Source organism: Aotus nancymaae, unplaced genomic scaffold, assembly GCF_030222135.1.
Source record: "Aotus nancymaae isolate 86718 unplaced genomic scaffold, 86718_ANA_hifiasm-v0.15.2.pri h1tg000025l, whole genome shotgun sequence".
NCBI classification, from domain to species: domain Eukaryota; kingdom Metazoa; phylum Chordata; class Mammalia; order Primates; family Aotidae; genus Aotus; species Aotus nancymaae.
Genome location: NW_026988438.1, coordinates 16291222 through 16302500, shown reverse-complemented (window position 1 = coordinate 16302500; position 11279 = coordinate 16291222). Strand labels below are relative to the sequence as shown.

The 11279-nt window shown below is 36.8% G+C and overlaps 1 protein-coding gene across 1 annotated transcript; it reads left to right on the top strand.

Annotated features, from left to right (window-relative positions):
• Positions 1-5674: 5674 nt before the first annotated feature.
• Positions 5675-10304, top strand: GNG11 (G protein subunit gamma 11). The gene is made up of 2 exons (XM_012450799.3): positions 5675-6220; positions 9881-10304. The coding sequence occupies exons 1-2, from the start codon at positions 6125-6127 to the stop codon at positions 10004-10006; spliced, it is 222 nt and encodes a 73-aa protein (XP_012306222.1). The 5' UTR covers positions 5675-6124; the 3' UTR covers positions 10007-10304.
• The last annotated feature ends 975 nt before the right edge of the window (positions 10305-11279 follow it).

The following is an 11279-nucleotide window of genomic DNA, read 5'->3' as shown; positions in this document are numbered from 1 at the left end:
TACAGTAAGTGTTAACTAGTGTTATTACTGAGAAAGGATCTAGACAAAATTTCCAAAATCCTTTAAGATCCCTGCTATTTTGCCCTATCCTCATGAAGACTCTCAACAACACAGTCTTTTCTGTAACAAGGTGAGCACACATGATAGAGAAATTGCCATCACGTACATCAGGTCCTTCTGGCATCCAGAAGTTTGCATGAGTCACATTTCACTACCTTTGTGTTAATGACTAAGAGATAACTTGCCCTTGCTTCTGTAACAAATGAAAAGTTGTAGTTTTTTGTTGTCAGTGTTTTCTTGTTGCTGTCTCACATTTACAGTGTTATTTTGTATAATTCAATGATCAGAATACTCAGAAATACTAATTGACTGTTATCCTCTTAAAAAAACACATTAAAATCATCTATTATTTGGTCTGGAAGGGAGTCTGAAAGTTGTACCAACTTTGACTCCTAGCACAGTGCCCTCCAACTCTGACCATCATAAATGCTGAACAAATATCTGTTGACTCTTGTCTAACCCCTTCATTTTGAAATGGAGAAAATAAAGTTTCAGAGAAGTGACCTGACACATTTCTCCAGTCAAGACTCTGGGCTTCTGGCTGAACAGTTAGCAACATACCCCACCACGTGTCCTCATCAAATATGTTTTGAGTATTAAGGGATTCCTGGATTAGTTACTGAATCTCTTACCTATTTTTCCTCCTATTTAAATTTATAAAACCCTCTCCATAGAGCTCCCCCAACCTCCACCAAGTGCTTCCTGTCTCTCTCTCCCACTCTGTTTTCTTCCATAACACTGTCACCATCTGGCATACTACAATTCATTTGTTTATTTAATTGTGGTCTGTCTCTAGAAGTTTTCCATCTGCAAGTTAGTATTTATTGAAGTGTTCCGTATATCCCCTCTTCTCTGATTAAAATAAATACAAAGTAAGTATTTGCTATGGCATTCATTAACATGTAGAATATGGTCGTAAACAACATCTCTAGCTTTCAGTTTACAACTGGAGACAGATTTTGAAGCCCAACAATGTTATGTTATAACCCCGACTCTTCTTCCTTGCAGTTGAGAACTTTGGACAAATGACTTCAACTCTTTGAACCTATTTTTTTCCTTTCGTGTACAAAATTAGTGATTAGGATAGATTATCTGAATACTTATAATCCCTCAGATCAGAAATGAGTATATAGAAAGTAGCCTAATAAATATCCTCTATAATTATTATACTTCCTGTGGACAACATTTTCCCACCAGCTGGAATTTGGTCACACTGATCCCTCTGCCTGAAATCTCCCTCCATTCCACCCCATTTCAGCCTTTTGAAATCCTACTCTTCTTATAAGACTGTCTCTCCCATTCTACCTCAAGAGTATTTTGTGTATCTCTTAATTCATTTAACATTACTTTACTTTCTCTTATTATAATTTCTATGGTTGTCTTAATTTCAGTGCTATATTGGAAATTTCCTAAGCTAGAAGCACTGTTCATCTTTGTAACTGTCATATCAACTAACAAATTGTCTGTACGATGTAAACAGTAGAGTACAATTCCTGTTGCTTAAAACACAGATTGTCAGCAGGTTTTGAATAAGAGAGAAATCAGAGGAAGGAAATATAGAGAAAGATGGTCCAGGAAAGTGGAAATGAAGTCATGACTGTCCCACAGGCTACAGAGCTATAACTGTCAGTGTTTGTTCAGAAGTTGTTATTTCAGGGCCGGGGTAATGAGGTTAAAGAGAATGAAGTAAGACTACAAGGCAACAAAAACCACTCCCAACACAACCTTAACATATGACTCTTTAACAAAATTTTCTGGTGTCATTAATGAGAAGTAGCTATTATAGATACTACAATATATCATTTGAGCTACTTGGACTTTAAAGGTACTTTGCACACACAGGTGGGTGTAAGCTTTAGTAAGAAAAAAAAACAAACAAAAAGAAAACACTTCACTGTTATTTTAATTTTGACTGGTTTTATTTTAGCCAGATTTTAAAACCAAGCTAATAGCAAACTTCCTAAACTCCTAAATAAAGTGTTAACATGAGGAAAATAGTAAACTGAGTATTGAGAATGATCAATTATATATGATGGAAGTTAAAGTTGTGTAGAAACAAAATTGATAAAAGAAATCATTTTTTTTTAATTTAATTTTATTTTTTTTGAGACTGAGCCTCACTCTCTCGCCCAGGCTGGAGTGCAGTGGTGCAATCTCAACTCACTGCAACCTCTAGCTTCTGGGTTCAAGCAATTCTGTACCACCACACTCTACTAATTTTTTTTGTATTTTAAGTAGAGAAGGGGTTTTGCCATGTTGGCCAGGCTCGTCTCCAACTCCTGACCTCAAATGATCCTCCCACCTCAGCCTCCCAAAGTGCTGGGATTACAGATGTGAGCCACCATGCCTGGCCAGAGAAATTATTTTGATATCATGAATTATAGGTAGTTACTAAAATATTCAGAGCATCAGGCATAGATCATCCTTTGACTTGGCATTCTCTTCATCTAGAAAAGGAATCTCAGGGCCAGTGTAGTGGCTCACGCCTGTAATACCAGCATTTTGGGAGGCCTAGGTTGGAGGATCACCTGAGGTCAGGAGTTCGAGATTAGCCTGGCCAACACGGTGAAACCCCATCTGTACTTAAAAAAAAAAAAAGAAAAAGAAAAATAGCTGGGCATGGTGGCTCTCACTTGTAATCCCAGCTACTTGGGAGGCTGAGCCAGGAGAATCACTTGAACCCGGGAGGTGGGCAGAGGTGGCAGTGAGCGGAGATCGCACCATTGCACTCCATCCTGGGCAAAAAGAGCAAATCTCCATCTCAAAAAAAAAAAAAAATGTAGGTAAGTAGTTACAGGCAACAAATGAGCTCCTGAAAATTGCCTCATGATTGTTTTAACAGATTAAAACAAATATCAAATGAACCAAGAGCGTGTAAAATGTGTATTAAATACTTTCTTTAAAGAAACCATCATTTCAGTGGGCTAAACAGTCACCATGCACTTTTTAATTTTTTGTTGTTGTTTGTTTTATAGAGACGGGGTCTCATTATGCTATCTAGGCTGTTCTCAAACTCCTGAACCTTTGGTCTCACGTGATTCTCCTGCCTCGGCCTCTAAAAGTCACTCTATAAATTTTAGAAGAGCAGAATTTGAAAGGTAACCTAGTTTACTTATACCAAATAAAGAAGCAGAAAGAATGTGTTTCTTGCAAAAGTCACAAGATAAAATAAGGCCAGAATCCTGGTCTTTTTTTTAGTTCAAGTTAGTATTAAATCAATTCCAGTTTAACTGCCTTCAATGTTTATTTTTCTTTATATAGATTTTTAACAATATAATAAATTAGAAAAATTATCAAAAACTTGTTTTTCCTATTTTTGCATACCAAAGTAAAAATTTCATGGTTGTTACTCTTTTATAATTTAAAAGTGAAAATGTTTACTTTTATTTTTATCAACTTATTTCTACAAAACTGTGAAAAGACAGTGGGCTAATTCATAAAAGTTCATCTCTGGTTGCACCTGTCATTTTTACTAAAGAGTGGTTTCTACCCATACTACTTGTAAAATAACTTTTATTGCAATAGTATGCAAAGTGTAAGTAAAAACTTAACAAAACATTTTGACATAAACAAATTTTAAAATTTATTCAAAACTTCTGAATATTGCTGATAGACTATTTCTTCAAGTATACATGAGAAGTTGCTTAACATGATTCTTCTCTGGGAGGTAAATTCAGTGTCTAGGCAAGGAGACTATACATCCTTCTGTTTAAAAGAAAGTGTTCTCATTATTTTACTATTTAAAATCCAGCAGCAACAACAAAAGTTTTTCAGAATGCTGTGTGATCATGCAATGTCAACATTTCGCAATTCACTTTAATCAATTTACTTAAGATATTAGAATATAAATTATTTAATAACAATAAAAAAGAAGACTAATAAGTATTTTGTCTCTAATATGTCTCATAATATGATGGGAAAAGTTAAAGAATGAGTATGGGCTTATAAATACTTATCCCTCTGTGCAACTTGATGATTTCATGGGAAAGAAGTTTCCAAGCCAAAATAATTCTGTTTTTATAACTTAGAACAAACACACATTAATTTATTTAACTTAGGTACTGTACCTTTTAATTTAGGCCACATTCACATTGATTACTTTCACTAATTTATTTAAGGTACTTTTAACCAACCTTTTAAATTTAAGTAATAGAAAATTTAAAAAATGAATTTAGTGCAGAAGAGAGAGATGGACATTTGTCTCATCTCACTGTTTACTCACAAGTAAACTTCAGCAGATGATCTAATTACTTTGAGCCTGGGAAACCCTGTATTTCAAATATTGAGAGTGAAGCTCTTAAACATTTTCTTTGTGAAAGTGACTTATCATATATAGACATACAAATACATTTAGAGACACAACATAGCTTAGCTGACTGACCACCTTCCCTGCTTTATTATACATTTTACAAATTAGAAAACCAAAAGCCAGAAAAGTTAAGTGACTTCAGTGATGGCCTGTGGCAGAACTGTGACTACAAGCCAGGAGTTTTCATTAAGTGGCCCATTGTTATTTTCATTCTAATTTATTCATGGAGGACGAGTGAAGCCTGGCAAGAAACTAGGAACAGACAAATACTCCTGCTTCCTAAACAGGGAATGGTCATGGGTGTCTAGGGTCAGCTACTCCGAAATATTCAGTTAATGCCTCCACTCTTCACTTGCATTTGACTTTATGAGGCAGGAAGTTGCCTCTGGAAAGAAAGAGAAATATCCAACTGCTTGGGAAGATTTCTTACATTCATGTTTGATTTTTCTTCTATTCTTTTGAGCACCATTAACAAAACTTTATCGTTAAAGGGAAAGTTTTATTGCATGTAAACATTTTTCACATCGGATACTTTTCCTGGCTTTCCAGAGCAGCAGCTAGATAAATATCACTTTCCAGAAAGTGGAGAAACTAATACTAAATAAATCCACTGCCTACATCCAGGAAGGTTCAGGAGCCAGAAATTCAAAATCCTTGGTGTCAAGTGTCACCCAAATCTTGGGGCTGGGGAGTGGAGAAAGTCTTTCTGGTAAGAACTTTAGGATTTCTGCTTCTGTCTTCTCTTAATCATCCTTTGATGCGCCACTCTATAAAACATTCCCCCGAAAAAATAAAAAAATAAAAATTCTGCTGCTGTTGAGGATGCAGATGATTATTTAATAACAGAAAATGTCTATGCAACTTGTAAACGATATCACACCCTGTTGCACCCTCCTCCCCCAAAATGTATAAATCCATATTAGGCCTTGAACAGGCTGGATAGATACACATCAGCAGAGCACTGGTGGGTATTTCGAGGATTAGAGCTGAGCTTCATTTTCTTTTGAGCCTTTTCTTAAGCGTCCATTTCCCACTATGCATTTATTAGGTTGATGCAAAACAAATTAGTTTTTGCCCTTGTGGCAAAAATCGCAATTAGTTGTGCACCAACTTACATATGCACCAACCTATATATGTAATTTTCACCAACCTATATATATGAAAAGCTATATCTAGCATATTTTTAAAACTCTTGGAGAGGTGAAGGCCAGTTATTTCCTGCTGGGTAGTGTCCTTCTTTTCCTTGATTCACAAACAAACCCCGGATGTGACTTGGAAACCGAAAAAGGGGCGGCGGGGGGTGGGGGTGAGGGTTCGGAGAGCAAAAAGTAAAACTTCTGCTGTCCCCAGCCCTGCAGCCCCAGCCCAGCCGTCCCCCGCGGGCGTGGCAGGTCCTGAGTCAGGGCCTGTCCAGGGTAGGCATCCCTGCGGGGCGACTGAGCAGCGGGAAGCTGCTTGGACCCAGTCTCAAACTTAACTCCAACCTAGCACCCGGGCAGGCCTCCTGGGTTGCGGGGACTTGAGAAAAGGCAAGGCGTTCTCAGGTCCCAGGACGCTGGGGCGCGCTCGCGTGACGGGGCGTCCCGGAGGAAGCCGAGCCCTCGGGGAGCTGGGGACCGCGGCGAGGCTGCGGTCACGTCCTGCGCGGGTGGGCGGCGGGCCAGGACCCGCTGTTATTTCGGAGCGCGCCGAGCTTCGCCGCTCCTCCAGCGGCTCCGCTGCCCGAGCTAGCCCGGGCCCAGCTGTGGGGCGAAAATGCCTGCCCTTCACATCGAAGATTTGCCGGAGAAGGAAAAACTGAAAATGGAAGTTGAGCAGCTTCGGAAAGAAGTGAAGTTGCAGAGACAACAAGTAAGTTGGCTGTTCTGGAATATTTCCTTCTCTGAAATGAGGCAGGGTCTGGTTTCTCCTGCTTAGTTACGGTAAAACAAATAGTTTCCTTTATTTTTCCCCCCTTAGCTTCTCTTCTCACCACCCTTTGGCAGTGCCTGGGGACTGTCAGCTGATGTGGGGAAATCGTAGGAGGTAGAGGAGAGAGTAAGGATCTGATAAGGAATTTAAAGCCAAATGTCCTAACTTTTAGGACGCCTAGGAAGAGAAAAATGGACAAGAAATCTTGCTTTCCATTAGACAACCCTGGTTTTCAAAACTCTTTTGTAGGAAAAAAGCGGATCGCTACTTGGTTCTTTGATCTTTTACACTACTAGAAAGGATGGTATTTGAAGGAAATTTTCTAAAACCATATTTTAAAGTCTTACAACTACATTATTTAATTTTGAATTTCACTAGCGGCCTTCAGTGATACGCAAAGAACAGTCCACCGGAACTTGGGAGCAAAATATTAGAATTTCTATTTTTCTTTATTTGTAAATCTCATCCTTTTATAATTTTCACTTTATGTTTTATAAGTATGCGATTAATACAGTTGTATCTGTGCTTATTTATAAATAATTATACATACACTGAAGTGCATATGGAATTTTTTTTAGTGATCACAATTTAAAAGTTTTAGAGACTACTAATAGAGATTACCATTTCAGTGAGAACATATGACTCAGTATTCAATATTCTCCACTGCAACGTTTTGAGAGTTTTGTAAGTTTTACTTCAATTTCTTACTGGTCATCAGGACCTTCCTTTAGACACTAACTCCTCTTCCAGTTTTAACTCAATCAGGCAATCTGTAGACTAGGAAAAGTCTTTGATTAGATATTGTTTAAAGATAATTAACCTTTCCTCTTCAGCAACAAAATTTTGAACTGATCTTATTTATTATGGTTCAGCACTAGAAAAAAAATTAAGAAAAACAATGGAAATGAAGCATTATAATATGCTCACTGGCCTTTCTGTTCTAGATATAATAAATCTGTTAACGGAAAGAGTCTTTTTATTCTTGAGCAATGATTAGAAGATGCAAGCATTTTTTTGTTTTACTTTTTACATATTTCTTTTCTCAAATTTAACCTTTCACATCCAAATCCCTGCTCTTGCTAGCTTTTATAATGAGATGTCCCTTCTATCATCTTAAGAGTTTATAGCTTTAAAAATACCAGTGTGTTTAATGGGGAAAAAAAAGAAGTTATGCTACCCAACCAATAAGCATACTTCTTGAAACCTTAAGGGAGTCGTTTTATGGATGGCAAAGTTCCCACTACAGCAAGTGTTGGCCACTTAGATATGTTCACACAATAAACCTTTGGAGTTACATATTAAACAGAGTTTCATATGCTGAAGTACAGCATTGCCTACACAAAGTTCTAATATCTTAATATTTGGTATCACCGTGCAGAATTTAGGAAAAAAGACATATCTTCTACTTGTTCAGAGTTTTAAGTTAGCTATTGGACAGGAATGTGGATGCAACTATGTAAAAATTAACTGTATCATCCATTAGCAGTTTCTCCCAGCTAGCCAGCCTCACCCTTTAGAACACAGCCTGTACCATCAACTTCCCATCTCCAGAAACCACAAGTGTATGCCAGAGAAAGAAAAACCATCGGGTACATGTATCCTTAGGAAATAAAGAGGCATCTAAATCTCAATGATAATATCTAGATATTTGATTATACACTTGGAATTATACATTATTATTGCTAGGCAAGCATTGGAAGGCTTAGAGATCATTCATCTCCCTCACTTTAATAAAAACTTGAGTCCCACAAAGGGTAACTAGCTCCTCATTTAACACCACAGAGATAGATAGTGATAGGGCAAGTACTAAAACATTCTTCTTCTCATGCTCAGTCCATTATTCAGTCAATAAATAGTTAAAGTCTGGGGTATGTATTCATTCCTTAACTCAAGCCCAAACAAAATTTGCAAATTGCATTCTGGCTGTAGCTAAATGTTGATTAAACATACCCTCTTGGTTATGGAAGGAAATGTATCAGAGGAGTAATTACTCACATTTGGAGGTTACAGACCTCTTCTGAAACCTAATGAAAAAAACCTTGTAAGAAAAGATTCAATGTAGCGAGCATGAATCTTGTTCAGAAATTAACACGGGACCATAGACCCTAGATTATAGACACGTGCATTATCAATTTTGAGAATTCACCTAAAAGGCACGCACTCTGAATGTCAGCAACAATTGAGAGCAAATGTTACCTGAAATAATTGTACTTTAAAGACTTTATTTTGCCAGATTTTAAGTCACAGAACTGTATCACCTAGTTTTCAATTTGAGGTCAGAGGCTTCCACACCGGTTTGCAAAGGATAATCATTTTGGGCATGGAAGTAAAATATTAACATTTGTATTTCTGTTTAGTTTTAAATCTCACCCATTTATAATTTCCAGTTTATGTTTTATGATTTTGCATGATGTCTTAACAAAGTAGTATCTGTACTTATTTGGGATACATGTTTGCATATGCATCCCAAAATGAATATAATTATTTAAACTACAAATAACCACTTATTCAAATATAGTTAAATAATTACATTTATTTAATCTAAATACTTATTTGTAGTTAAGTACACTTATTTGTAGTTAAATAATTATATTTATTTATGAAGAATTATATTCATTTTGGGAGACATATGCAAACATGTTTTAGTGGTAACCATTAAAACAGTTTGAGGTTACTAATTTAGATTACTAATTCAATGGAAATGTTTGCCCAATTTTCAGAGGTCTCCATTGAAATTCGCTGGAGGTTCTGTAATTTTCACTTTTAATTTCTTACTAGCAATACAGGTCTTCATTAAGACCCTAATTTCTTTTCTTTTGTTTTTATTCTTTTTTTTTTTTAACTCACTCTTGCAAACTGTCTTTTAAGGATAGACTTTTTGAAGAAACTATTCAATTTTTTTCCATCACAGAAAAAATTTATTCTCAGATAAGCCTAAGAAATCTCAGATAAGTCTTTTATTATGATCATTGCCCTCATGCAGCAGGAAAAAATTCTGAGGAGCAACACAGAGTGCAATATTTGGGCAGCGCCAGTCTTTCCAGAGTCAGGCTTTTTCAAAAGCTTCTATCATTTTGTGAAATTTCAGAACATGCCCACACCTGTAAGTGAGAATTGTGACATGACACACCCCAAAACATTTGAGGATTATCTACTACCACACCTGCTCATTAGCCTGGACAATTAAAATCATGTTAAATTTTAGTTCCTAAAATGTTGTAGACATGTCATAATTGTATTTTGGCAGAGGAAAGGAGTCAATTGAGGCACAATGGAAAAAAAATTCCTGGAGATGATTTATTTAATGCAGTGGATTTCAAACATTTTTCAATTTGACCAATGACCAACATTAAGAAATATGTTTTACATAAATTGTATCATAGATACAGTGATAGAATAAAAATATTAGAGTGCAGACCCCAGATTTTGTATATGTACTATATATATTATATATATAAACACACAAATATATATATATATATATATGTAAAAATGTTTAAAAACTGCTTATACTCAATTATACTAATTTCATTAAAGGGTAGGGACAAACTTTGAAGAACCCTAACCTAACGTATTCTTTTTTTTTTTTCTGTACTTAAGGTGTCTAAATGTTCTGAAGAAATAAAGAACTATATTGAACAACGTTCTGGAGAGGATCCTCTAGTAAAGGGAATTCCAGAAGACAAGAACCCCTTTAAAGAAAAAGGCAGCTGCGTTATTTCATAAATAACTTGGGAGAAAGTGCATCCTCAGTGGAAGAACTAGTTTGTCTTAGTTTTACCGGATGAAACCAACATACTTTTTAAGGAAGCATGAAAGAAATTAAAAGGAGACTTTCTCAAGAACCATATAGATAGGGTTATGTATAAAAGCATACATGCTACTCATCTTTGCTCACTATGCAGCCTTTTTTAAGAGGGCACAGAGTATCAGATGTTCAATTATGGAAATAAGAACATTACTAGAGCATGACACTTCTTTCAGTATATTGCTTGATGCTTCAAATAAAGTTTTATCTTGGGAAGATGAGTGTTGGTGATTTAAGAAGGCACTTTTCATGCATTAACCTTTATATTTCTCCCCATAATTTTTTGGGTGTTTGGAATATGTTTCACAATATTAGGTGATCTGGCAGATCACATCTCCAATCCAGTTCTCTGCGTCAATGCTTTAGAGTGCTGAATTCTGACTTCTGGAATGTGTTTGGTCTAACCTTAACTATTAAGAAACTGAGCAAGTAGAATTCCGGTAACATTAACAGAAGTCAATATGAGTCAGGAACAAGGCCAAGCCATATCATATCTTCCCCAGTTTATCATCATTTAGATCTTGTTAATAGTGTTCCTGTAGTAGTAGCCTTGAAGAAAAGACTGGGTTGGGAATCAGGAAGAGTGCCCTGCCTCTCTGTAGCATGTGGGCAGGCTAGCCCTGGCTATGATGGCCAGTACTTATGCCTGCACAGAGCTACATCTCCCACATGCTCTCCAGGTCTTGGACATGGCACTACTCCAGTTCTGTGGCTTTGGCACAGTGCAGATACTTGGATCTCTGCATTCACTCTTGCCAGCATTTTCCTGCAGGCCTGGGTCAAACGTGCCTCCGTTTCTTCTCTGAAGGAACCAGTGAATCTTTGCCCACTTTAAAAATTAGTTGGTCTTTTTCTTACTGATTTGTAGGAATTCTTCATATATTTTGGCCATTAAGTCATGGTTGATGTTATGTGTTGCAAATACCTTCTCCCAGTCTGTGGCTTACCTTTTCACAGCGACCTTCCCTTCAGTGGTTTTATCCTGCAGGTGCAACACGCCAGAGTATAACTCCTGCTCCAGCTCATAACAAAAGTACCTGATGCCCAAACCTCAAAAAAAGGGACCTTTCTTTCTCTTCTTGAGCATTTTTCCCCTTTCTTCTCCATCTTTGGGATGCATATTACTCCAAGTTTGAGCCAAAAGAATAACATGGAAAAACCCTTGCTGGTTAGCTCTAGCTCATATGGACT